The sequence below is a fragment of the Crotalus tigris genome, unplaced genomic scaffold (genome assembly GCF_016545835.1).
Source record: "Crotalus tigris isolate CLP2741 ecotype Arizona unplaced genomic scaffold, ASM1654583v1 scf7180000021179.819088, whole genome shotgun sequence".
Classification (NCBI taxonomy): Eukaryota; Metazoa; Chordata; class Lepidosauria; order Squamata; family Viperidae; genus Crotalus; species Crotalus tigris.
This window is the reverse complement of record NW_024098385.1, coordinates 773,081-800,518: the sequence shown is the minus strand read 5'-3', so window position 1 is coordinate 800,518 and position 27,438 is coordinate 773,081. Positions and strand designations below refer to the sequence as shown.

Sequence of the window (27,438 nt, the reverse complement as noted above, 5' to 3'; positions counted from 1 at the left end):
TTACCATTTTCTTGCCTATTTTGACTCGCAGTCATATTTTGTGTCCTCCAGTGTTGCTTTATGTCAAATTGGAGTATTTTTTCTTTTGGCATGAAGATAGATGTAAAGACTGAACTAAGCAAGTCCACTTGCTCCCTGCCAGCCATCGCCTCGTCGTCTTTCCCGTTAGTGGGCCCATCATTTCCTTGACTTTTTTCTTGTTTCTTACATATTGAAAGAAACTTTTTCTGAGAAAGGAATAAATGTTTGCTGTGTAATCTTCCTGCTTACTTATAGTGAAAAAATCCAACAGTGTCTGACCACATCTTGAAGTAGGTTGTTGCATCCAGACCCAAAGTTATTTTCTGACACTCTTACATTATGAAAACAACTGCAGTACAATTAGTAGACACACCAAAGGACAATAAGACATTAAAAACCTTTATTTTATTTTATAAAGCAACTTTACATGAAGGACAAAGTCAATTCCATATATCTGATAATTCCTACTGCAAAAAAATTCATGTCCTGCCATATAGAAAACTAGCCTGTGCACATTGTGCTTAAACCACAAAGTCTGTACAATTATACAAAGGATTCACTGCCCTTCAAAGGGCATCCTGTAAACAATTTATTGCATATTTGTGTAAATCCTGTATGTAAAGGAAGTAAAAACAAAAGGAACACACAAGAAGCAGGAAGATGAAGCACCTGCTTGGCAGTAAATCACTGAGAATGGCACCGGAAACGGCCACATGCCGATGGTTGTGCTTGAGCCGCTGTCTCCTTAAACACAGTGCAAACCTCTCTGTACAACAATGCAAACAGGAGGAGTTGCAAGCTCTGAAACCACAAGTGCATAATCCTTGTTCCTGAAATTATTCTGTTCTGGCTTTCCTATAACTTCCCCTGTTTTTTACATTTTACTTTGCCTTCTGAAACCCTTTGTTATAGAACTATGAGGCCTAATGCAGACATGACATTTCTTAAGCAAGGAGACCAAGTGGCTTCCAGTGACTGCCACCATCTATAATTCACAAAAGCCACTGATGACAAGGTCAAATCCAAAGCAGGAAGAGGTGAATAGCTGACTGCATCATACAAGCATTACTGAACTAGTTATCAATTTTACAAAGATTGACAAGTGTAACAAATCAAGTGTGTCAGGAGTGGTAATACCACATTCAGATGACACCGCCATATAAGGTGAATCTCTCCCATCATACATGGCGATTCCTGCTCATAGTGCAGCTTGCCAACAGCTGCCTCTGATCTTTTAAGGGAACCCTTGTCATCTTCTAGCTATTTCAACCTGTTGAAAATTCTAGGGGAATTCTAGGTTTCTCTCTGACAAGAGACTGTAAAGGAGCCAGTGTGCCACGGTTGACTATTATCCCAATGGGCCAAGACCTACAAGCCTGGATACCCTAAGGAGGTTTGCATGAGGGAGCCACAGAATGAGCAATGCCGGTGTTCTTACTGCATGAGAAAGTTATGAACACGAGAGTTAAGGCACTAACAAATCAACAAAGCGGCACAATCAAGAAATCTGTACACACTGCTTCAAATACAAATGGCCACCAACTGCAAAAATAAGGGGAAATTCATATATTGCTTGGATATATACATAATCAGTTGATGGGAAAACGTCCTATGTCCTTTTTTGGTATCACAATGAGGGTGAGCATTTCCAAATCTCATCTGTGTTCTGTCTATAGCTCTCTAACTATTTAACCCAGCAGCAATCAATGATCCATGCAGGGAATGGGATAGCTTTCTTCTGGACAGAACTAGACGGATGGGAGGAGTGACAAAGTAGTGGGGAAACTGGGATGACTGGCTGCCAAACAGATGGAAACTGCTTCTGGAACACAATTATTTGATCCTGTCCATAAGAAAATGTTATTACCCTTTGTGCCCATCTTAATAAGAACATATTAACTTACATGTCTATTCCACCAACAGTATTTTCATTCTCTGAAGTTCTGTGTACAAAAGACAACCACAGCTTCCCCTTTGCAGTCTACATATTCTTCCTCCCAAATTCTCTGCTCCAAGAACTACATGCAAGATTTCTAAAGTTTGCGTCTTCAGACAGACACAGCGCTTTCTCTCTCTCTCTCTCTCTCTCTCATTCTTAAAAATCAAGAGACTTGATAGTTGGAGGGCTGCAGAGGTACTTCTAAAAATGAAAAAGTTTGAAATGAGGCATGTTTTCATGAGAAAAGATGAACACTGGGAAGGATTCTGAAATCAAAAGATCCCAACAGCTCTTTAACAGAGAGGTTGATGCTATAATATATATGAAAAAAAAATGAAATGTCAGAATGTGTTCAAAGCTTTAAAATACTAAAATATACCTTTTATTATTTCTCTACATTTTGCAATATGGGAAGGAAAAGCAATTGTTTTTGCAATGTACAGTATCTGGTTGTGCTGCATGAGAACTGAGGCTCACAAAGCTTTTAGACAGGATTGTGAATTGCTTATAAACGGAATTAGATTAGCTGATATGCTAAAATATCATCCAGTGACATTTCAACTTCTATGAAAAAAGCTGACCCTCTGAGCTGATTCTTAGGCAGGCAGCATGATTTATAGGAATAAATCATTTATATATTCACTTTCTATCAGCTATATAGAAACAGCCAAACACAGAAAAACTGCTTATAAGCAAGATGCAGATTGAGAAGAATTTCAAGTGCGAAAATGGCATTTTGCGACAGAGATGGCATAACTCTTTCTGATGGAAGCCCCATCAGTCTGCTTAGAGAAAACAGAGGTTACTCTACGATTCAGAGTATCTACACAGATGCATGTGAGTTTCACAGAACTGCTCTGACAATACAATGACAAATTCCAGATATCCACAGAGTTTTTTCAAGAACATGTCCTTAGGCAGAATTTAGAAACAGAAATTTAAATAACAGTCCCAAGTAGCTAGCATTGTTTAGAAAACTGGCTAGGCAGGAAAAAAATGTAAAACAAGTAGTATGAATATCTGATTCATACTATGTAATTTAAAAAAGTACAGGAACATTCAACTCACTTTCATGATCAAGAGTGGCTGCAAAAAAAAAACAAGCAAACCACTTGTTGTATTTCAGACATTCTAACAAAATCAGAGAATTATTTTTCCAAATAATATACACTGTATTTCAACCAATACAAGCCTGAAAGAAAACAGTTCAAATTTCTCAAGAAATTAAACTGTATTTACATACAAAAAAACCCAAACGGTGTTACATGAAAAAGAGTAACAGGATCAAAATTCAGTGGAAGAATGCTGATCAAGGCAAGGGAGACACAGTCAAAATGGCTACAATATTTGTGCAATCAACTCATCCTGCTTTAAGTTGTGCTCGAAGAACAAAACATTCAAATGGATAGATGGACACCATCCCACCAAGAACTTCTGGTGCAAACCTCACAAGAGGCAATTGAGAAGTAGGCAAACACCGGGTGCACCTTCTACAGCTCCTTCTGCTTCCAAGGAGCTTCACCAACATTCCTGGAGAAGTCTCATCCCCAAGAGATTTTAAAAAGAATTAACAAAATCACTACTGGATTTATCCCTCAATACAGAAACCAAAACATTTCCACAAGGGAAAAAAAAACATACCAACCAATCTGGAAAATACAAGCAATACAATAAAGCTACTTTAAAAAAAACAACCTGTTTCTTTTTAAGGAAAGGAAAAATGGATTCTCGTTTTTCTGCAAAATTCCAGGCAACAAAATAGGGAGTCTGTAATCTCTCAAAAGGAGGGGGGAAAAGAAGAAGTATACATTATATTCTGCATTGAGCAGCATGAATCACTATGATAAATAAACGAGTTCAGTTAAGTTTTGATTCAGTCCAATCACTGGATGCCTGCTCTAATGTCATCTCCAAATCTAAAATATTTATCCTCTGGAATGCAATTGATTATAAAGGAGTTTCAAGGAAATCATTTTAAAAAAACCCAGCATACACATACACAAACGCACACACCCCAGACACCATTGTTCAAGAGGTCCGCTCCTCTACTTAAAAGATGGCCGTTCCCAAGCACGGCAGACCAAGGAAATGTGGTTTTGGTTATCAGCTCAGCTTAATTGTGCTTTGCCCTGCTGCCTTTCAGGTAGCTCTTCCATCGCTTGACAAACTCTTTAAACACGAGGGCCTCGTCTATGGTGCCCAGCAGTTGGAGCTGATTGATGTGGGTGGTATGATAATCCCACCGGGCCAAATTGGGAGCTGTGCCAAGGAGGAAGTGGCGAAGGTCATAGATCGTTCCTGACCCCGTGTCGTAGAGCGGGAGCATCGCCTTTAAGGAGTCCATGCCCCTGTCGTACAAGAGCTTTGCTTCTTTTCCTAGCTTCTCACCAGCTGTCTCCTTTAAATCATATAACCCAATTAGAGAATACATGAATCCGTTTAAAACAAAGGAGCTGGGTGAGGTTGGATACTCCTCGTACCAGTCATACTTGTTCATGAAGACAGCCCTCACGCCGTGCTGCTCGGACAGGAGCTTGTAAGGGGCTGTTGCCCGCAAAGCCGAACTGAGGAACGTATGGTCCTTTGTCAACAAGTAAGCCCTAACCAAGGTGGAAATCGCCTGTCCTTGTGCCATGGCAGAGTACCAACCTGGATCCAAAGACTTAAATCCTTCCCCTAGTTTCCGAGTTACCATGATTGGCCAGCCACCCTTTTCATCCTGGTTCCTCACCAGCCAATCACTGGCAGCAAAAAAGGCTGCCATGTGGGCAGTGGTTGAAATTGTGATGTTGTCTATGAAGCCCTTTCCCTTCACGGTCAGCCTCACCACTCTTTTGGGCATAATTTTGGTCTGTTTGACCACTTTTGTGTTAGAGAGTCCAACACCCTTTCTTAAATCAGTTACAAGATCTCGTGTGATTGTGCTCCAGCTGGTCCTGGCCCCAATTCCATAGAAAATGTCTTTGTCTTTAAAAGCAATCAATTGAGAATTGGAGACATAATGCACCGTAAACAGCTGGTTCTTCTCTGTTGTCTCAAGAACCACTGAAACGCTCCCGTTTGTTGTTAATCTAAGGTCAAAAGAGATGACAAAATCTTTTGTGTTTCCCAGCTGGAGAGATGCTCCCTCGGAGTTTTCTGAAGGGAAACAAATGAAGAAATACGGAGATGGTCAGGAAGCAAAGTGTAAGGGTTTTTTCTGTGTACTGAAGAACTGACCCATCAAAGTGGTTCCCTCAATTAGCTGATCAGCCAAGATGCATGTTTTAGCAAATGCCCAAGGAATCACAATCGATAGGGTGAAATAAATATATCAGCTTGAGTCCCTTCATTATTACACATTAATAATAATAACAACTTTATTACCATCATAGACCAGCAATATTATTACACATTAAAAACATGAAGAAAGGTCAGGCCAAAAGTTTGTTCTTTATAAAGCTAAATCTGGCAGCAATATCCCTATTGGTAGAAATCAATTAGAAATTTCCAACTCACAGTTCAAATGAGTGTCTCTGGCTTTTGAGGCCTTTCCCAGCCTCATCAATGCTTGTTGCTCACATTTTTTAGGTGCCACCTATTCCTTTCTCAATTTAACACCCAAAAAGCTCTTCTTTCCTGCCTGCCTCATTTCCATCTGCCACCCCCACCCCCCACCCCCCGCTCTATCTGATCAGGCACTGCTCCGTCCCTCTACTCTACCCAGCTCAATATTATCATGAAAGGCATTTCTGGAACATTGACATTCTTCCTACAACACTTGGTCAACCAGGGTGTTAGGGTGAATGCTGTCCAGGCCACAATAAAATCAGACTCCATGTGACTTCCTCAACATGTGTTCGTTTGGAACCAGGTATGTACAGTGCTAAATCAGGGACATTCAAATTGGAAGATTTTGGCAGTCTCAAGTGAGTTTTTGTGCACACACACCAATCTCATGAGAGTTCGACTATTTGGAAACAGTGGGGTGAGGGTGGGAAGCGATGACCAGGTATATTGACTAAAACTGTGTACATTCCTCGTGTCTTCTGGGTCTCCAGAATGGGAGTCATGAACCAGGAATGGCGAATTTTACATAAAAAGAAAGGCAACTTGCTGTCCACTTGCCTTACATTGACTTACCAGGAACAACAAACTGCTTGACATTTGTGAATCTGGATTTGTCCTGCATTGTCGTGACAAAACAGCCTTTCGGAACCATCCATTTGCCTGGCTGACTGCCCTGCTCCCTCTCTTCCGCCGTTTCATACACTTCAACATGGGGAGGTTTCTCAGTCAGATTTTTGCTGTAATGGCTGAGCCCATATTGAGCAATTTGGATGGGATAAAAGTAGCCTTGAGGTCCCCACTGCGTGGAAAGCGGCACACCTGAAACGTAAGAGAACATTCCGTACATCTCTGTGTCAAACTCCAGGGTGGCTTTTATCCCTGAAACATCCCAGCATTTCTCCTGGAACATTCCCATGTGGCCGCCTAGGGATGCTTGATCTGTTTCTGTAATTTCAAAACAGGCATATTTCCTGTTTTTGTTTACCATCGTCTGACTAACATTTCTGGGGAATGTTAAAACCTCACAGGTACTGCACCAGTTGGTATTTATTTATTTATTTAATTTTATTTATATGCCGCCCAATCCCAAAGGACTCAGGGCGGCGTACAAAATTAAAACAATCATCAACAATAAAACAATAAAATAATACAATCATACTGCGAGTCCGATCATATCCCCCCCCCCTGGGGACATCAGCCCCAGGCCTGCCAGAACAGGAGAGTTTTAACGGCTTTCTTAAAGGCCGGCAGGGTGGGAGTAGTTCGAACCTCGGGGGGAAGTTGATTTCACCAGGTCGGAGCCACCACAGAAAAGGCCCTTCCCCGAGGGCCCGCCAGCCGACATTGTCTGGCCGATGGGACCTGAAGGAGGCCCAATCTATGGGACCTCACCGGTCTCTGGGAACTGTGCGGCAGTATGCGGTATAAAGATACTGCTCAGTGTGGATTTCTAAAGGTTTCAAATAATAATGCTTAACTGGATTTTTTTGTATTTAAGCCTTGACAGATGTGTAGCCTATTTCTAACCAACTATGCAAATACCAAGGGATACTATCCAACGCAATTGGGAGGGCTTAACGCAATGTTTCTCAACCTGGGCAACTTTAAGTCACGTGGACTTCAACTCCCAGAATTCTATGCCAGAGTTTGGCATAGAAGTCCACCTGAATTAAAATTTGCCAGGGTTGAGGAACACCAGCCTGACCCAATCACGGCTTCTTTCCTGTGTGCTTGCATCAGGGAACACCCTCCCGCGGAAAGAGGTTTCCTCCTCTCCCTTATTGGCTTTTAGACACCGGATGGCTCTAGAGAGCCAATGGAGGACAAAACCTATGGCTTGGTTTTTTATGTTTAATTTTATATCATGGATGCCATTGTAAATTTATTGTGTTCTCAAAGGTCGTGTTTATTCTGTTTCACTATGGAACAAAAACAATATAATTAACATGAACCTCAACTAGTTCATTAAATTTCTGATTAAAATCCATCTTGGTTTTTGAAATAAAGGACAAAACCTTTTGGTGGGTTATTTCTTTCAGCTTCCAATACTGAAAGCAACCTCTAGTTTTAAAGTTTTAACATAAGCATCGAATCAAAATTTAGCTATCCTCATAAATCTTGACGTATTTTGAATAAAAATAACAAACCTTCAACCCCACTGATGCATTTCACTCTGTCCCGGACTTCCACATTATAGCCCTCAAATGACATAAAGACGCCGTCTGGATGGTAGGGGGCTCTCTGGGTGTATACTTTGGAGTAACTATGGGAGAACTCAAACCGGTCGTAGCCATCGTATTGGGCAAGTTTCCCGTAAACCTCAAAGTATTTCTCCACCCACGAGAAAGGCAGAAAGACCTCACTCCTTTCCCTCCTGCCTTTAATGGTGTGCTCATCGTTGATTAGACAGTCAATTTCTTCGTATTTCAGCCCTAAGATTTTGTTGCCATGGAAGCCCCCAGCAATGGGGGGAGCCTTCTGCTGTTCCTGGGGCGACGCTTCCTCACTCTGCTGCTTAGCTGCTCTGTTCACACACTGGCCGCTCTCTGATGCAGCCACGCGCTTCTCTGTTCCACCTGCTTTCACACCGTCGCTCGAGTCATGCGGGAAAGGTGATATTTTTCCACTGGTGCACCGATTCCACAGCAGGATGGTAATCAAGGAGAAGAAAATGCAGATGACAATCAAAGTCTTATAGTTCACCCGAGCTGCTAAGCAACGCATATTCATACCATACCTAAAATAAAAGTTAGATTCAATTAAAAGTCGGAGTGAAAGAGCAGATTGGGCACATGAAACAATATGCAACCAGAACAGTGCCGATCCCCAGCTGATCGCTCTTGGGGAAAGAGCAAGCACACTGTTTTTTAAAAAAAGTTTTCATTTTTAAATAAAAATATATATTTTTAAAAGAATGAAGGGAACCAAAGGCTACAGTATTAATTTCAACATTAGCCACAAGAGGGAGCAAAAGACTAATCGTTCTTGAACTTACTGGGAGCATTTACGTGGACAATAACTAAGTTATAGAGAAAATGTTTTGCAAAGTCTGTGCCCTGTTTGTATTCCTGCCTAGAGAAAATTCAAATTATACCTGCATCAAATGTAAATTAATTGGACTACTAAAAGAGAAATTACAGAGTCTAGAGGCATCCCTGAACACAAAGAACTCCCAGTAAAGGCAGAGGTCTGAATCCAAACTTAACATAGCAAGTAAAAACAAGTACCAGAGAAAATGAACTGCAAGAGCAGGGGTCTTCAAACTTGGCCTTTTTATGACTTGTGGACTTCAAGTCCCAGAATTCCTCAGCCAGGCAGAGGAATTCTGGGAGTTGAAGTCCACAAGTCATAAAAGGGCCAAGTTTGAAAACCCCTGAGCAAGAGTAAGTTCTAATCCTCCCTATGACATAAAGTTAGCCATGACCTTGGGCCAGTCACTGTCTCAGAGTCCTAGGAAGGAAGCAATGGTAAACTGCTTCAAAAAAAAAAAAAAAAACCTTAAGAAAACTGCAGTGATTAGTCCAGTCAATCACCAGGAATCAAAACTGACCTGAAAGCAGTTGTGTGTACATGTGTGTGCGCACATGCGCATGTATCCACCCAGTCCCTGGGGGAATATTTGGACAGAATCAACATTGTAAAATGCAAATATTGTATCTTTGTCAAAGTATTTATTTGATAATAAAAAGAGCTCAGGGATAACTGTTTCCCTCAAATTACTGCCAAGCACTACTAGACCAGCTTTGCATCTTTCTGGGCTAGCAGCCAGCTGCTAATCACCATAGGCCTTTGCAGTTTACGCTCTACAAATAAACAATCCACAGTATGGAAGCAGATGGCAGAAAATCTTTTTTCCCATACTGTAGTAGCAGACTCAAGCCTGTTGTGTCTCTGCAGCTGTTTGCCAAGGCTGCATCATTCACACAAACCTCAAGAAGCTGCTGCAGCCTCAGATGCCTAGTCTGCGTTACCGACAATGCATAGCACTGCTCTTGAAAATGAGCATATGTAACATAACATTTCCAACTAGCAGCTCATCTGAAAAATATGGAAGAATGGATGGAAGCTGGTTGAGGGTAATTTAGCCACTCTATTGCGTGCTACAGCAAATGGGACCTCTGTGCCTGCCCGTGAAGGTCTAACACAGGGATAGGCAATCTTGGCTCTTTTATGACTCGTGGACTTCAACTCCCAGAATTCCTGAGCCAGCATAGCCATAAAAGCGCCAAGGTTGCCTACCCCTGGATGTTAGCAATAAAGAACCAGTAAAGGCCACCTGTGGCAAGAGCCCATCACTGTCTAAAGCAGCCTTCACTCCTTCATTAGGAGTTCTAATGACCGTCCAACCTCCATCACGGGGCCCTGGACGAGAGCCTGGCGGGCAACACACCGGCTCCGGCCATCAGCCGGAGCCGCCAGGGCCTCCCGGAGGGGAGGAAGGGCATGGGGGCAAGTGGGGGGGGGTCTTTCCTCCTCCGACTGTCGCCAGGAGCCCTACAGACCGAAGGGACGCCTCCTCGTCCGGCCTCCCGGACTTGGTGCTCCGAATAATCCGGCCAGAGGCGCTCTCCTCCCCTGAGGAGCAGGGGGCAAATCCGGGCCCGGGCGCCGAGCAGCGGTTCAGCGAGGGAGGATGAGACTGGCGGCCGGGGAATCGGCGCAGAGCCTCGCAAGGCCCGAAGAGGCCAACCGGCTTCCCAGGTCCCCGGGACGGACGGCCGCCCTCCTTCCCTCCCTCCCAGCAGGCGAAGGCGGCCGGCGGCCGGCCCTCCCGAGGCAGCGAGGAAACCCACCTCGAGGGCCTCGGGCTGAGCCGGGCTGCTTCAAGCGGTCGTCGCACAGAAGCCGCAGCGGGAAGGGGAAGCGGCGCCGTCGGGCGTCTCTGGGGCGAAGCTCCGCGGGGTCGGCCGGCGAGTCAAGGGCGCGGCGGGAGGAAGTCGGTCGCCGGCGGCCCCCTCAGCCGCCCTCCGGGCACCGTCACGGGACGCCGCCAAGGCGCAACCGGCCGCGGGCCCCGGCCTCGAGTCCGCCTGCAGCGCGCGACGGCCGCCTCCGTCGCATCTCAGCGCCCGAGGAGTCCCCCCCGCCGAGCGGCCCGGCCTTCCTTCTTCGGCGCGCACGGAGGCTCCGAGGGCAGCCCGGCCCTTCCGCGCGCCCGCCGGCAGCTCCGAGGTGCTCAGCCGGTCCTCGCCGTAGCAGGGGCGGCAGCCTTAAGGGAAGTGCGTGAGAGCCGAGAGCCCAGCGGAGCCCGGGCAGAGCAGGAGCGCGGCCGCCCGCTCGCTCCCTCGCTCGCCCCGCATCCGAAGGGCCGCGCCGTCCCGCCGCCCGCGCGAGCCTTTCGGGGCCGGCCCCGGCTGGCGCGCCTCCGTTTCCCTGGCAACGCGGGACCCGCCCCCGGCGATGAGCAGAGCCCCTCCCTCTCGGACGCGCTCGGGAAGTCCGGCTCGCTCCCCCCCGCCCACGCCGGCCTCTCCGTCGGGCCGCCAGTCGCAGACAGCTCGGCACGGAGGAAAGCGACTCCTCCCTCTTCTTGCCGACTTCCCGCGAGAGCGCCTCGGTGGGAGGGCCTCTGCAGGACGCCGTCGATTAAAGCCGGGCTCGTCCAATCGCCAGCGCGCCGCGCCCCCGAAACCAATGGCAAAGCCATTCCTCTCTTTCGAGCGGAGGCCAGAGGGGGCCAATGGCGGTGCAGCAGAAGTAGCCGTTTGCCTATCGCAGAGAGTAGGGGGCGGGGCGGCACAAAAGGTGTTTGAATTTAACTTTAAACATTTATGTTGGAGCGCCCTCTTCTGGTTAAAAGAAATAGAAGGGAGCGGAGAAAGCCAAGCTCAAAAACATATACCAGGGATGGCGAACCTTTTAGAGGCCGAATGTCCAAAAACCTGAAAAAAAAGATTTCCAGTGACTGTTTGTCTCATGATTAAAAGCAAGTGGAGAAAGAACAGAGGAGATTTTTTGCAGTATTCTTTATTTTGATGCATTGTCAGTTCATAATGCATTAGACTTAATACTTTTATTGCTATTATTCTACATTTATTTCCACATGTTACTTTACTTGCTGCCTTGTATGGAGTTAGTTAAAGCAAAAGAGACTTGTATTAAATAAGCAAGCAAGCAAAGAGATTCTTACCAGCTCTATGCAAACCTTGTACATATTTCCATCATCGTGGTCATCGTGTAATATAATAATTATATATGATAATGATTTTTATTTAACACCATAAAACAACATCTGCCTGTCCCAGGTCCTTGGGAAGAACTTAATAGAGTGGATAAAATGCCAAATCCAATCTAAACATTGGGCTGACTATGCAACTTACTATAATGACAAAGGGACGAAAACAAGAGAATATTTGAGCTCATTAAAAACAAGCCATTAAAAACAAGCCAGACTGGTCCATCTTGCAGCTAGAAGTTTTCCCTGAAGAAGGGAAAACTGAACTGTTCACAGTGAGCTTTGACGACCTTGGCAAGAGCTGGAGACCCACAAAAGAAAACTTGGACTTTTCCTTTGTCTTCTTTGTCAATTTTCTGAAAGAGCTGAGAAAGAGAGAAAAAGCCATCAGCAGCTGAAATGCATTGTCTCTTTCAGCCTCCCTTTTGATAGCAATTAACACATTGCTCAGTGGCATTCCAATCGGCCTCTAAGCCTGCCTAGCTATAAGTCTATATATCTCCTCTTTCTCAGTAAGAGCTCAGGAAAGGCTCTGTCAAATCCTCCAGCCAGCTGTTTTAATTCTCAGATTCCTGATGCTTGAGTGGACTTTTCATCTTCATCAATCTGACTTGGGAAAACAACTCCATCCGAAGACATAAAACTTCTCTTTTCTGCTTAAAGTTTCTAGTAGCCATTATTCCATTTTGTCAGGGCACAGTTTCGCTTTCTTGATCCTCATTCCAAGATCGGACCCAACTGACGTGATGCACCAGATGAGCAGAATAGAATACACTTCATTCCATTCTCCGTGACCTTATCTAGCGGTTATATGTGGATGTTAAAAATCTTCCATAGTCTTTATGAACAATGTAAGTAAAAGAAGATCCTTAAGAATATCTAATTACAGATGACAAATGTTCTTGACCTACAGTTGTCCTTTCTTGAGATAACATTTATAGTGTTCAAAAATACATGTTGGAGATTTCATTCATGGAAAAGGCCCTCAAAGAGCCTGGAGCCAGCTCTTTTGTAAGATTGAGCTGTCAGCCTTATACAGCTGAGCTGAAAAACTCCAGGTGGCCACTTGATGGCCCAAAGTGATACTGAAAACTCTATGATGCCCTGTTATGATTGTGCCAGATTAGTTTTATGACTATAAAACATTATCCAGAATGACTATTCTATGTAAGCTGCAAAATGTGGGGCAGGGTATCATAGAGTTTTCTGTATCCCTTTCCTTGTATTAAGGCTACAATTGCTTATCACAGCAATCCTTTTGAGAAGGGATAGCCAACGTACGTTCTCATGCTCTAAATATGGCCACTGCCCCAAAAGAATAGCCTTCAACTTGCAACAGCAAAGGAAGAAGATGCCACGGGATGTAAAGTTGCACAAATAGGGTCTAATATATTTTCAGAGGTTGGCAAACGCAGGAGCAAGCTTGGTGTGATTCCTTGGATAATAGCAATTTCGGAAGAGTGGACTGCTGTAACCCTTCCCCTCCAACCGCTGACCTGCCCTCTGAGAAAAGAACCTGGGATCTAAAGGCCCAGAGGAGCTGCCACCCCCTTGATTGATGTGATTTGTTTGCAGAGAATAATGCAGCTCCGCTAAGATTCAGGATAGGTTTTAGCTCCCCAGCAGCCCAGGATGTTGCCCCTCTTTCTCATGGCACCTTGTGTCCAAGGGAGGAGAACAAATCCAGATAGCTTAAGCAACTCCATCTGAAACTAGAACAGACCTCTCCCTGTTCTTGGACTATGGATAGGTAGGAACTGGTGCCAGATGTGTAGACCTCACTGTCTTGTCGATTGTTATATTAATCTTTCTTACTGCTTGCTCAAGGATATAAAAGATGCTTGCTGTTGCTTATTGATTGGGAAGACTTTATCTTGTCTTGTCCCTGTGTTGCTTGTCATTAAGAGCTTTTGTCCGGACATCCAGAGAGTGGTCTCTAGCCGTAAAATCAACTGCAGGAAAGACTTTCTCTAACACAAGTTACAATCTGGACTGAGCTACAAAATGACTACATGTTTTTAGGTGTGGTTTAGAGGAAAAACCCACCTCTTTCCAGTCTGGCCTCCCAGGCTTTGTTCTGGTCCTGAGGCCTGTGATTGAGTCTTTCTTCTCTTTTTTTGCTAGTAGATCCAATGCCATCTGCAGGCCAACAGCCTTCATGTCACTCTTGTTAAGTGCTGAGGTCATGTACAAATGCATCTCCAGGAAACGGGCTGGGAATTGAAAAACCAGATAGATTTAGCAGACCCTAACATGGCCCCTTTCTTGAACTTAATCAACGTCTTCAGCATTGATGAGAAGATGTATCAACTATATATAAAACCTATTTACCCAATGGGCAGAATCTAATCCTAAAAGGGAAAACAATTTAAGAAAAAGGGGAAACTCTGAAAAATATGATTATAAAAGCCCAGTGCAGCACAATACCACTGGAAAAAAAAAACAAAAAATCCAAGAAGAAAGCAGGATGGTTGCACAAAGATCTCTCTGATAAACTGAAAGACAAAAGGGACAAGCACAAAAAAAAAAAAACAGAAAAAGGGACACATAACTGAGGCGGAATATCAGAACATAGCCTGAATCTGCAAAGATGAAGTCAGGAACGCAAAGGTTCAGAATATACAAAGACTTGCAACAAAAGTCAAAGATAATAAAAAAAGTTTCTGTCAACATATAAATAACAAGAAAAAAGTCAAAGAAACAGTAGGTCTACTTAAGAGAGAAGATGGCTGTAAGGACCCGCTTCAAAACCTCTTCCCAAGAAAGCAGAACTCTTGGAATGGAGTCATCCCAAAAGGAACTTTTATTAGGAGAAGTTGACAGCAGGCATAGAAGGCAGGATCTGAGGGTTTCCGCTCAAATCAATAGGTTAAAGGAGCAAAAAGCAAATCCCACCCCAATAGTTCATCCAGTCAGTTCAAACGGGCCAATCCCCATGTGTTAAGTCCACTGTGGGCTGATTGATTGAGACAATATTTCTATTCATGTAGAAAAGCTCTGGGGAGGAGGGTGCATGCACTTGCAAAAAGCACCCATGCATTTGTGCTGAAATCAAAGATGACAAGCCTGACTTCATGGAGAGGAGGGGTGTTGGCCACGAGTCCCTCGTTGCCCTTGTTTGATATAAAGTTCAAAAAGAGAAGGCTTGCCTAAAGGGAAGAGGGGATATTTCACCCCTGAGCCTGCATCGGGCTGTTCTGGAAAGAAAAAAATGGAATAAAACTGTTTCTGTTTGGATTTTGTCAAGGCCTCCATTTTGTCCGGTCGTAAAGCTGCAGAAGCCTCCCAAAGGGCCCAGTTTGGGATGGGGGCTGACAAAGACGAGGAGGAAGGAGGCACCCACCCTTTGGCTCTTCGCTCTCTTGGATGGCTTCCAGTTGGGTAAGCAGGCTGATGAACCACTCAAAGGATTTTTGGTCTCGATTGATCCAAACAAAGTCTACCTGGAGAAAAGAAAGTACAGGTCGTCCCCGTATAATGACTGCCTTTTTCTAGCCACCATTTGCAGTTATGATGGTAACTTTAGGAACAATTTTCTCATTTATCACTCTCACAGATCTGTGAAGTAAAGGAAAACTGAAAGAAAATTGTAAGCACAGGAGCAGTTTCATTTAGCAGCCAGTTTGCTTAACAACTAAGTTGCCATCCCAGTTGGGGTTGCTATCATTTTATTTATTTACATCTCACCTTCTGAAGTTTCATATTCTTATCCAAAGAATCACTGTGGCTGCAAGAGGCTTGTTTTTGCATACGATGCCTAGGAAGAGAAATGAGTGGAATCAAAAAGAAAGAGAGGGAGGGGGAGAAGGAAGGAAGGAAGGAAGGAAAGAAAGAAAGAGAGAGAGAGAAAGAAAGAAAGAGAAAAAGAAAGAAAGAAAGAAAGAAAGAAAGAAAGAAAGAAAGAAAGAAAGAAAGAAACCAAATACACAGAATAGGTGAAACTTGACGTAATAGCAAAGCCTCCAAGAGGAATCTTGGAGTCCAAATGGACAGTCACTTCGATATGAGTCAATAGTGTGCTGCAGACACCAAAAAAGCCAACACAATCCTAGCCTGCATTAATAGAAGGATAGAATCAAGATCACATGAAGCATTAGTACCCCTTTATAAAGCCTTGGTAAGGCCACACTTGGAATATTGCATCCAGTTTTGGTCACCATATTGTAAAAAAGATGTTGAGACTCTGGAAAGAGTACAGACAAGGGGGCTGAAGGCTAAAACATACAAAGAACAATTGCAGGAATTGGGTACGTATATTCTAGTGAAAAGAAGGCTAGAGGTGACGTGATAGCAGAGTTTCAATATTTGAGGGGCAGATAGAATAACTCTGCTAGTCTGTTAATAAATGCTTTCAATATATTTTTGTTCAGCTGCTATTAAATGCCTGTTTACTTACTACGGTAGTTGGGAAATTTAATCCCAATTGTTTAAAAGTGCTGCTATTTTTTAAATTTATATTAAGCATGTTTGGAAAAGCAGCATGCAAGCTTTCAATTAAAACCAAAAAAGTCAACCAAAACAAAGCGCTCTTGTGAAAACAACATCCTGGTACAGCCCCAAAAGTGCTTTTTCAAAAGACAACTGGACTTTGTTTTTTTTTTCCCTTTGTTTTAGGGGAAAAAACAAAGTCCAGTTATCTTTTGAAAAAGCACCTTTGGGACAACCGTGACCTGGATGCCTGAGACTCTCCACAGAGACACTTCCTGGCACAGCATTTGGCCCTCATCTCTGGCAGACTAACCTGAACATGATGCTTTGCAGAATGGAGGCAAAAGGGGTGATCCCTATTCCTGCTGCGATCAACACTGCATGCTCCGAAGAGAAGATCCGGCGTGTGGAGGAGCCATAGGGACCATCAATATAACACTGAAGAGAGGAGGGAAAAAGGATCTGCCGTGTTTTGACCCTGGGCTTGGCAAGGGTGGGTTGTTTCCTTACAACTTACCCTTGAAGCCAGAGTTCTGGATGTAGGCCAAACTTTACAGAGTCAGAAGCACCACAAGTCTTTTTAATGCTCATCTGGAGGCACAGATTCCACACACACGCGTGCACACACACATACTGTTTGTTTGTGTTGTACGTTCTTTAATTCATGACACTGGGCAAGCAGGCATGACAAAATCACAGGAATCCCCCTGATTTGGCAGAGATGATACCACTGAAAAAAAATAGTTTCCCCTGGTTCTCACTCCAAATAGAGAAGAAATTAATTCCCATTGTTCAGCCAAACCAGCCTGTGACCTCTGGTTGCCAGACAACTGTTTTTCATTCTGCTGTAGGTTATTTTGGTAGCAGGATAGAAATGAGCTGATGAAATCCCATGGGAATAATATACTCAGAACTCTGCAGCTGCTAGGGCAATCCCTGTCTTGACTAGATCTCTACCAGGAGATTTCAACACTTCACACCAGCTCCACGGAGTCACCGAACATGTCTGGGTTAAGCAAAGGAATATTGTGCTGTTTGATTCATGAAAAGGGACATGTTTCCTAGTCCTCGGTATTACATTCTTGCTGAGTTTACAATCTTTTGCAAAGAAGCTTGAAATTTGCAAAACATTTGTACGAAGCTACCTTTTTAATGGGACAAATGTTGCAGAAAAATATAATCTTCCATCAGTTGTGTTTTTTCCAGACATTGAAGGGGCTGGGCTCCCTCTTTCCATTTCAAATCCCACCTCTTTTACCCATAAACGTCTACAGCTCCTTTCCCTAATGGCACTCTTCTTGAATTCTGCAAACTGCAACCACGACCCAAATATCAGAACCTCCTCCTGGCACACAATTGCCCTTCATTCCTTGCCAGCCATCAGACTGAGAATGCACCTTCTCGGGGACAGGGAGAATTCCACCTGTGCAGGTGCTTAGTGAGGGAACACTTACCTTGATGTTACAGAACCTATGATTCTTGGTGGGCCTCCTAGAAACCTGATAAAAACATTATTATATTAGTATCAGATATATATTGGGTAGAAAACAAGTTGACGCCCTTTAGTCAATGCCTTGGGGCTTTGAAATACTTTGAAATAGAAAAGAAGGTAGGCAAAAATTATCCTCCCTGGTTTATATGCTCACCTCTTCAGGTTCATCTGTTACAGTGATGATGCAATCCTGAATGGGTGTGTATGATACCATTTGGATCATCTCATCCTTAGTGGTTGCCACCGGCAGGTCCAAGTCAGAGGAGCAAAAGAGACACTTCTGAAAAAGAGTTCATAGAGATACTCCAGTGATCTGCAGAGTGGCTGTTAGAGGCCAGAGCCATTTCTACACAGGGGTATCCATAGCAAGCTGAGATTTCTTCAAAATAACACCTGTTTGACACCATGACACAACCTCCCCACTACTTCAGATACACAGATCGCTCTGCCCCAAAGGCAGCCAGCCCCTGTATTCTGCGAGGTCACCAGATGTGATTTCCTGTAGTTCATGAGGTGGCACAAAAAGCAGTTAGTGTTATTGACTTTGCCCCAGGCCATCTTCTGACAAGAGAAGGGAGTGGTGCTGAAGGGATTTTATTGTGCTTATGATTTTAGTATGTTTAAGTTTGACATTAGCATTTATTTTATATATAGTAACCATTTTATATTGATACTTATAGTGTTATCATGTAATCATTGTTTTGTTATTTTGTAATCATTATTTTGTAGTTAATTGCTTGATCAGATGCTTTATATATATATTGGAAAAGTAAGGGCTTCATGCTTTAGGTACAGGTGATTGCTTATATGAAAAGAGCACAGTAAGGGGAGGGGGAAAGGAGTTACGGATGGAGCCTGGGTTGCTGTGTATGAGTCATCAGCTAGGAATTGTTTTTTTGTGCCATCTTATGCCTAGTACCAAGACCTGATCTCTTTGTTCTGAAAAGGTATAAAAGGTGGAAAACATCTTTTCTGGTTGTTGCCTTCATCTCTCTACCAGCCACGAAGAGAGATGGGGTCACCCAACTCTGTTTTGATCAAAATAAAAGTTGTTTGCTTGCTGAAACCTCAGCTCAGGAGTTTCTTTGTCTCTTTTAAATTCCTGAGTAATGCTGGGGCAATTGTGAGGTTAAGTGGAAAACCTTACAGTGCAATCCTGACAGTTTTCATCTGGGACAAATTAAGAGCTGCAATTGGGGCTGCAATTCCTTCTTCCGCTTCCATCTGCCACGGTTGTAGGGATCGATCACATGTTTTCCTTAACACTATACGTAATGCCCGAGTTACAAGCAAAGTTACACAACAAGCACCCCCTAGTGTTTATGACCAACTCCCAAAATTATGAATGTTGCAGCACCATGGCAGTCATTCATCCTTACGAACTACTGTAGAAGCTCTGTAACATTCACCCTATTTCCTCCCCCACTCCCCACAACTGCTTCCCCCCCACTCCCAAGTCCCCACAATTCCCCCCCCCCTCCGCTCCCCATCCTGCAACGCTGGACTCGCTTTGCAAAGATCTCTCCTCTCTGCCTTGGTTTCTTTGCCTTTAAGGAAGAGGAGAGTCAGTGAGAGAATGGGTGCCTGAACTCTCATGAGATTATGGACCCCAGAAACTTTCATTTTTGGCACAAAAAGTGTTTGAGGTGCCTGTCTCCTGCTCCCCCCCCCAACTCCTTTCCACCACCACTGGAACACTTTTCACCCAGACAGACATCTTGGGGAGCCTGGAAGCTCTATCTGTGTGCAAATGGGACATATGGAAGCATGGACACCCAGTAACAAGAAAAACTAGAAAAACTTCTAGGTAGAGAGGAAAAGTATTTTAAACTCCAAACCTGCACAAAATTTGAGAGTCTGTTCTTGTTCCTTGACTTTTTGGCCGCTGACAATTCAGGATTGTCATCAAAGGGCTCCTGAAAATTCCAGAAGTACTCGTGCAACCGGTAGGTCCACTGCCCCAGTGATCGAACATGCAGCCAGATAGTCTCTTTGAAGAGAAGGAGCAGATTATCCTTGAGTGAAGCCTTCCTGATTAAATTAGTAGGCTGAAGCACCACAGAGATTAGCATAAAGTAACAATATGGATTGGAACCGGTTTCCTGGAGGTGGCAAGATCTGGGCAGGGCATAGAGCAGTGAAGGGAAAGGATAAATCAGGCCTTTGAACACTGTTTTCCATTCATCCAAGATCCCTGGAAGACATAATCCAGACATTGGGGGTTCCCTGGTGCCAAATGCGATAGGGCTGCCTGATAGGGTTTATGTTGGGGGTTCAATAGATCCAGTCTTGAACCTTGAGCTCAGTCAGCAGCAGCCAGCCAGCCCTGTTTGCCTGAGGCTGGTGCCATTTCATCTATGTCCATTTCTGAGCAGTCAGAGTTGACCAGATGGGCATGCACCTTAGTGACCTCATATCTGGATGACTGCCATGTGCTCTAAGCAGGCTTTCTTTAAACCACCTTCAGAAGCTACAGTTGGTCCAGGGTGCTGTTGCTTATATGAACAGCAGCTATACTGGTATCCAGTTTGTTCCAGGATTCAATTTAAAGATTCCAAGCAAGTGGTAACAATTGCCTGATTTGGGCTGATTTTGAAAACTCAGTGAGATTCAGTCTGTTGGTCATTGGCTGAGGGACCATTGAGAATTCCCAGGGCTATATTTAATTTTTTAATATATAATTTTTGATAAAAATGTTTAAACAAGACAAAAAAACTAACATGAATAAATTAAAAACAAAAGGAGAAGAAAAGAAAAATGTTGAAGAAAAAGTCGAAGAAAGAAAAAAATAAAGTGGCTTCCAATATTCTTCATAGCAATGGTAAATACAAAATATACCTCTCTCTCTAAAGTTACACTATGTTATCTTATTCCTATAATTTTATTTTCTAATCATCAAAACCATAAGTAACAAGTTCTTTTTTTTCAGTTTTACACAAAAAAGTTGATAAGAGTTTTTCAGTCACTAATAAATGCCGATACTGTTTTTTCTTCAATCAAAGAAGTTAATTTATCCATTTCAGCAAAATCTCTCAGCTTTACCAACCCTTCCTCCAGAACGGACAGCTCCACAGCGGGTGATGCTCCAACACAGTGTGACGCTGGTAAAAGCAGACTGGGGTCGCCCTTCACAGCACCATGAGACAGGAGGTGCTGGGCAGCTCAGTGGGCATGGGAATTGAAGACATCCTGTTCCTCAGCATCCTGGGTGGTCTGGGAAGGCAGGGTCGGGAAGGTCCAGAAATAAGGGAGCCACTGCTTTTGACCTGGAGGACCCTCCTCCCTTGTAGATGCTCCTGTCAAGACCAAAACCCTGGGCTGCCCTTCAGACAGTCAGTCCCCTACCTGGCTGCTCTGGAGCGCTGCTGATGGTGAAGGGGTGCCACTCATACCGGGCAATGACCGGAATGTTCAGGTACACGTAGTCACCAGGCTTATAGTGGAAAAAAGGGGGCTTCTTAATCACCAAATGAGTCACCTGGATTTCAAAAGAAATAACATGGGGACACAGTCATACTGTGCTAAGGATTCAGTGGGCCAATAGGCAGAAGCCATCGTTCCTTTTCTAGTCTCATCAGCAGGTTATACATGCTGATAGCCATTTCCTTTTACTTTACCCTTTGTGGAACCCACCTTGGAGGGTAGTAGGTTGACTTCCACAATATACAGCCCACCGACGCGTGACAAAGCAGCTGCTAAGGCCTTCTCTCCGAGGAAGAGGGATCCAGGGATCACAAACCACTTCCAAAAATTAGCACCGTGAACAATCAGCAATGCCCAGAAGGGGATGTAAGAAAGGTGAGTCCAGTAGAAGAGCTGCTGGTGACAAGGGAAGGGGCACATTTTGAAGGGAAAAAGGAAGTTAGACCAATGCTTTAAAAGAAATAAACAGCTATCATGTCACCCCTAGTCCTTCTTTTCTCTAGACCACCTTGGTTTCATAACACTGCTGCTGAGAGGCAAAGCTAGAGGCCATGTAGATACCCTGTGACTGCACACAAACACGCTCAGTTGCTTAGTCTTTTTCAGGATCAGCAAAGGAGAAAATAAACAAAGAAAGCAAGGGAAAGAGGAGCAGGTCACCTCAAAATGACCGCTCCTGCGGACCAAGGTAGTGGAGCACACGAGCATCAGAGAGATGAGGAGCTGCAGGAGGAGGCCTGTGAGAGAGGCAGTTCCATGGATCCATCCGATGCCAGGCCGGGTGGTGAAAAGGTATTCCCAGAGACGATACCCCCCTTTGGCCTGAGAGAGTCTCACTATGGCGAAGGGAAAGACTGGATAAGTAACTCCCTCAAATAGTCTTTTGCTTTATGGTGATAATTTGCATGTAAGTGTGAGGTACATAATAAATGTATATGTTATAATTTTTCATAATATAGATTAGCTTATATTTTATAAAAACTATTTAGAGCCAGTATTTTAAGGTATAATCATATAGCCAAAGCGCAGCCATATTTAACCTTGCTAAAGTAATGACATATACAACTTTTGGTTTCAAGCAGGCATCAGTTACATTGTATAGATAGGCAAGGGAACAGAGCATTCACAACTTCTGGAGGCAAGTTGTTCCACTGGTTAATTGTTCTAACTGTCAGGAAAGTTCTCCTTAGTTCTAAGTTGCTTCTCTCCTTGGTTAGTTTCCATCCGTTGCTTCTTGTGCTGCCTCCAGGCACTTTGGAGAATAGCTTGACCCCCCCCCCCTTTTCTTTCGGGTAGCCCTCTAAATATTGGAAGACTGCTATCATGTCCCCCCTCATCCTTCTCTTCATTAAACTAGACAGGCCCAATTCCAGCAACCTTTCCTTGTATCTTTTAGACTCCAGTCCCCTGATCATCTTTGTTGCTCTTCTCTGCACTCTTTCTAGAGTCTCAACATCTTTTTTACATCGTAGTGACCAAAACTGGGTGCAGTATCGCAAGTGCGGTCTTACCAAGGCATTGTAAAATGGTATTAACATTTCATATGACCTTGATTCTATCCCTCTGTTAATGTAGCCCAGCACTGTGTTGGCTTTTTTGGCAGCTGCAGCACACGGCTGGCTCCTATTTAAGGGATTATCCACTAGGACAGGGTCCCCAACCCCAGTCTGTGGACCAGTACCGGTCCGCAGCATGCCAGCAACTGGGCCGCACAAACAAGGAGAGCCCCATCCACAAGATGCAGGCAGCACAAAAAACCACGCAGCCTCCGGTCTGCGGAAAAAACTCTCTCCACGTAACTGGTCCTGGTGCCCAAAAGGTTGGGGACCTCTGCACTAGGACTCCGAGATTCCTCTCACAGTTACTACATACATTTGTGTTGTTTTTAGACATCTGTGGCTTTTGAACTGGGCATATTTATTTTTCTATTTACATTTTAAACATGTAATATTTTTATAAAGTATTTTGGGTTAGCAATTAAAGCAATTAAATAATAGAAAAAAACTACATAATACAGAAAATTTAACAGCAATTACCAAAATTGATGATGTGAGTTCCCATGTGAATGGTAGTTAGAACACCCACCATGTAGCCCATCAGCTGATGCAGGATGACATTCAGGTCCAGGGGTAAAACTCTGACTACCCAGGTGGTCCGTAGCCAGGTCAGAGATCGGCGTAACATCAACACCTGGGATGGCAGATGGAGGGGAAGAAATGAGTTGAACTGAGAGAGTGCCATAAATTGATAAATTCAGATATTACAGCAGAGTAGAGAAATAATCTTGAGAAAGGAATGCAGTACAGTACAGTTTAAAAAAAGAGGTAAAGGAATCCCTACTGATTTTACTTTGTTTGTCGTTGCCGACTCCAGGGGGTACTGCTCATCTCTATTTCAAAGCCATTGAGCTAGTGGTGTCCGAAGACATTTCCATGATTACGGGGCTAGTGTGACATCATGGAGTGCTATTATCTTCCCACCAAAATGGTACCTTTTTATCTACTTGCATCTGCTTTCAAACTGCTAGGTTGGCAGGAGCTGGGGCAAGTAATGGGAGCTCACCTCATCATGTGGTGCTCGGGTCTCAAACCTGGGCTGCCCACTTTCCAGCCAACAAGCCCAGGGCCTTAACCACTGAGCCACTGTGCAGTACAGTATGGTTACATACATGCTTAGAGCAATGTTTGTCAGCCTTGGTAATCTTCAGGGAGTTGAAGTCCACACTTCTTAAAGTTACCCACGGCTGAGAAACAGAGGCTTGAAAGAGGAAGAGGAAGAGGAAGAGGAAGAGGGGATTAGAAAGAAACTTGAGATTGCCCAGCCTTGATTCTCTTTGGTATCAGAAGAGAAAGAAACCTTCAGTCCTGGTGACTACCCGGCGGAAGGCAAATAGTGGAGTTAGAAAATGAGTATTTTCTGACTCATTGCAAACATAGTTCAATGTCTGTGACTTTGCATTGAAGACATTTTGTCATGAGCCCTTTCAAAGTTCCAAACACAACCTGCCCCAGAACCGCTCATCAATGACTGCTCTGTTAGAGATGTCTCCATCCCTAGGAAAAATTTCATCATTCTTTAAAAAACGAAGCATGCAATGCTCTGGTGGCTTCTGAGCAGAAAAGTGCTATTGAAATGCTTGGATTTCCTAGTGAACAGCTGTTACAATGTCGTTCTCCAACTTTCCCTGATCATGAATGGCCCTGGCAGGTTGGGATGTGGGATGAAGCCCAGTTCCTCACCAATATGAATGCGCAGTTGAAGTTCAGGCACTGTCCACAGCCTTTGGCCACCACGATCCACACACCAGAACCAGCCTGCTTTAGGGCAGCCAAGATGAAGAGGACAATGTTCACACAGGCATAGCTGCCTAGCAGAATAAGTTTGTTCTTGTTGTTGTGCCAATACACAGGACTCAAGATAGGTGGGGTGTGGCTCTTCCGGGGAGCTGTGGGTGGCTTTAGCCAAGTTGCAGCACTGAAAGAGAGAGAGGAGCCGGTGAAGGTATTCAGGGCTCTTCAGCATCCTGAGGGATGCAGGAAGACTCAACACAAATAAGCCAAAAGGCCACTCTTCTCCTGAGTGCAGGGCAGGTAGCCATTCCTGAAGTCCTACTAATTAAGACAGTTTAATTTACTAATTAAATTTAATAAAAGTCCATGTTTTACTGGCACACATAATCTGGTTGATTAATGTTCTTAGGGGCTGTAATATATATAGTGAAGTTACCATGTTGTATGAATGCTGCCAACATGATTAACCCAGAAAATGAACTGAATTACATAACAAAGTGAGAAGCTACCTTTGGACTTCCAGGTAGGTATAAAGAGGGATGATTCATTTATTTGGATATCTTAATGGATGTTTCTAACTTTCCTGGCTTAGATTATAAGTTATAATGTCTAGAAGAGGATCCACATTAGAAAAACTTGTACATTTCTTTTTTAAATATTATTAAAAGCTCTTAATTAGGAGCAGCTCTGAACAAATAAAAATACACCTGGGCAATGTAACCATGTTTTTCTAAGGTGACAGAGTTGTGCCACTATATTTATATCCAAGCTGAGGGATTTTAAAAGTTTGAATAAAATCAAAGTATTAAATTCTGCTTTTTCTTCTCCCTTTTCTTTTAAGGAGTGTTTGCTCTGAAATGCCCTCCAGCCTAGAAACTGGAAAAATGTATACGACTAATGAAAAATATTGGCTCACGCCTCAAATAGCTGGGATGACCATTCTACTTTAAAAAGCTATCATAAGTGTAGAGCCATCTTGGGAGCAAATTTTTTAATATCATAATACAATCAATAACAAACCCAGAAATAATTTAAAAATTATTAAAATGTCCTTCACTAGAAATGACTGCTGTTGATTCTACTGAAAATACCTTATTGTTAAGTTCTCCATGATTTCTGGAAAACGCTGCAGTTCCCCTCTGAGCTCCTCAAAGGTTATGGATCCACTATTATCAGAGTCTGCTGACTCAAAAAGAGCCATGGTCAGATCATCTAGCTTCTTTTCAGGAAAAGATATTGAGCTCTCTTTCAGACATGATTTTAAGACCATGCGTAATTCATCGGGTTCAATGGAGCCACCACCTAGAAAGAAAACAAATCCATATGGCTTGGTTTAAGTTTCCATGACAGGTCAGATTTAAGATGTTGCTATGAGAGACGAGGAGGGGGGAGGAGGAGGAGGAGGAGGAGCAGGAGGTCATCAACTGATAGAGAGTGTGCAGCAGGAAATCAAAGCCAGTTGACTCGGCTTCCTTGCTGGATCATGAGAAGTCTGCATCTATACAGCCCATACATTTCCATGGAGGACTGAAAGCCTTCTATGAGGCATAATTGTTGGCAGCCATACAAGGACCTGAAGAACAAAATCTCATTTTGATAAAACACAGATTATCGGATTCATCAGTTTGGAATTTTACCGTCCACATCATAGACCTGAAAGAGGAATCGGAGCTTGTCGGTTTCACTCCCATGGATCAGCAGTTTTAAGGTTTTCAGGAGCTCATCCAGGCTGATGGTTCCACTTTCATCAGAATCAAACAAAGCAAAGAATCGCTCAGCGAAAAATGACTGTGAGAGAGGAAGGAAATGTTTGTGAAGTTAGAGGTGAGACTCAGGCTCCAGAAGTCCCCATTGCCTTGAGGCCTTGATTTAGAAATAAGTGATCAAATCTCTGAAATATATAAACGACATGATTATGTTCACTACTCACCATGATAAATACAACTGTATAAACCTGCCTAGGGTGGAGAGGTTTTGAGGCTTGTTTGTGGAGAGTCTCAGTCATCCAGGTCATAGTTGTCTCAAAGCTGCTTTTTTCTTCAAAGGGCAACTGGACTGTTTTTTTCCTTGAGGAAGGAGAAGCTTCATCCAAGAACCTTCATCAGTTCTGATGGTGGAGGAATGGAAGGATAGGTACCGACAGTTGAGACTGGGGATGGAAGAATGGATTCCTCCCAACTTGCTTGTTTTCTTGCAGATGTTTCATTACCCAAACTAGGTAACGTCATCCGTGCTAGAAAGGTTTGTTGTTTGCTGTCAGTTTTGTATTCTAGTGGCTTCCCTATCCAGGGCGGGGCGGTCTTAAAGATTTTTTGATTGGGCTATTTGCTGTTGGCTTCTTTGGCAGTTTCTTGATTGGGGCATTGTTTACTTGATTCTTGGTCTGATGTTAACCTTGGAGTTAATCTATGCTGATCTGGGTGCTGACTGCTGGGGGAGAGGTGCTTGGGTCTTTTTGTTCCTTTTGGGGCTGGGTGACAGTCTCTTTTGTATAATCTGTAGATGTTGTTAATGTCTATGTGTCTATTGATGGCTGATTTGTCAGAATGCCAGGCTTCTAGAAATTCCCTGGCGTTTTTGGACTTGGCTTGGTCTAGGATGGTCACACTTCCCCAATTGAATCTATGGTTAAATCTGTCTATGTGTTGTGAAATTAAAGAATTTTCATCATGTCCTCTGATTGCTAGTTGATGTTCATGGATGTGTTCTGCCAGTCTTCTGCCTTTGTCCTATGCAGTGGTTGCTGCAGTCCTTACACTGTATGTTGTAGATGACTCCTGTTTTCTCTTCTGGGGTTGTTGGGTTTTTTGGTCTGCTTAGGATGTTTTGAAGGGCTTTAGTCGGCTTGTGTGCTACGCTGATTCCATGTGGTTGTAGGAGTCTGTTGGTGGTTGCTGAGATATTCTTGATGTATGGCAGTGTAATTTTTATTAGGCTTTGGGTTGGTTGTGCTATAAAAAAGAATTACACTGCCATATATCAAGAATATCTTGGAAACAGACTCCTGCAACTACATGGAATCAGCATAGCACACAAGCCAGCTAAAACATTGCAGTAATGGTGGTTTCTGAAATAATCTTGATATAAAAAGTATTACACTGCCATAAATCAAGAAAATCTC

At 43.6% G+C, this 27,438-nt stretch overlaps 2 protein-coding genes and 1 long non-coding RNA gene across 5 annotated transcripts in view; 1 reads left to right on the top strand and 2 right to left on the bottom strand.

The window, feature by feature from the left end:
* Window positions 1–401: 401 nt before the first annotated feature.
* Window positions 402–11,045, bottom strand: GLCE (glucuronic acid epimerase). Its single transcript, XM_039369619.1, has 4 exons — window positions 10,303–11,045; window positions 7,657–8,246; window positions 6,083–6,328; window positions 402–5,098 (listed from the first exon to the last, which is right to left on the bottom strand). Exons 2-4 carry the CDS (start codon window positions 8,237–8,239, stop codon window positions 4,074–4,076), a joined length of 1,854 nt encoding a protein of 617 aa, XP_039225553.1. The 5' UTR covers window positions 8,240–8,246; window positions 10,303–11,045; the 3' UTR covers window positions 402–4,073.
* Window positions 11,046–11,460: 415 nt separating this feature from the next.
* NOX5 (NADPH oxidase 5) overlaps window positions 11,461–27,438 on the bottom strand; it is a 17,264-nt gene continuing 1,286 nt past the window's right edge. Inside the window, exons 1-16 of one of the 3 annotated variants that reach the window (XM_039369598.1) lie at window positions 26,248–26,275; window positions 25,955–26,105; window positions 25,409–25,619; window positions 24,267–24,501; window positions 23,064–23,217; window positions 21,688–21,863; window positions 21,238–21,420; window positions 20,950–21,082; window positions 19,443–19,594; window positions 17,759–17,884; window positions 17,567–17,611; window positions 16,426–16,550; window positions 15,372–15,441; window positions 15,028–15,127; window positions 13,731–13,897; window positions 11,461–12,049 (exon numbers count right to left, since the gene is read on the bottom strand). In XM_039369598.1, the coding sequence (XP_039225532.1) occupies window positions 11,918–12,049; window positions 13,731–13,897; window positions 15,028–15,127; window positions 15,372–15,441; window positions 16,426–16,550; window positions 17,567–17,611; window positions 17,759–17,884; window positions 19,443–19,594; window positions 20,950–21,082; window positions 21,238–21,420; window positions 21,688–21,863; window positions 23,064–23,217; window positions 24,267–24,501; window positions 25,409–25,619; window positions 25,955–26,105; window positions 26,248–26,250 (2,163 nt within the window). In that variant the 5' untranslated portion in view covers window positions 26,251–26,275 and the 3' untranslated portion in view covers window positions 11,461–11,917. Of the gene's footprint in view, window positions 12,050–13,730; window positions 13,898–15,027; window positions 15,128–15,371; window positions 15,442–16,425; window positions 16,551–17,566; window positions 17,612–17,758; window positions 17,885–19,442; window positions 19,595–20,949; window positions 21,083–21,237; window positions 21,424–21,687; window positions 21,864–23,063; window positions 23,218–24,266; window positions 24,502–25,408; window positions 25,653–25,954; window positions 26,106–26,247; window positions 26,276–27,438 lie in introns of those variants that run through there. The other 2 variants (XM_039369600.1, XM_039369599.1) reach the window with 2 other exon arrangements.
* The window catches only part of LOC120320132, a 7,704-nt gene continuing 5,929 nt past the window's right edge, over window positions 25,664–27,438 (top strand). Inside the window, exon 1 of the long non-coding RNA XR_005559911.1 lies at window positions 25,664–26,141. This is a non-coding gene — a long non-coding RNA (uncharacterized LOC120320132). The remainder of the gene's footprint in view (window positions 26,142–27,438) is intronic.

What these genes read in the sequence shown, in the direction of transcription:
- GLCE (XM_039369619.1), bottom strand. Translation starts at nt 8,239, where the DNA reads ATGAATATGCGTTGCTTAGCAGCTCGGGTGAACTATAAGACTTTGATT. An exon ending in ATGCATCAGTGGGGTTGAAG is followed by an intron (nt 6,329 to 7,656) that starts GTTTGTTATTTT and finishes CTTACGTTTCAG; the next exon opens with GTGTGCCGCTTTCCACGCAG. An exon ending in CAAGCAGTTTGTTGTTCCTG is followed by an intron (nt 5,099 to 6,082) that starts GTAAGTCAATGT and finishes GTTTCCCTTCAG; the next exon opens with AAAACTCCGAGGGAGCATCT.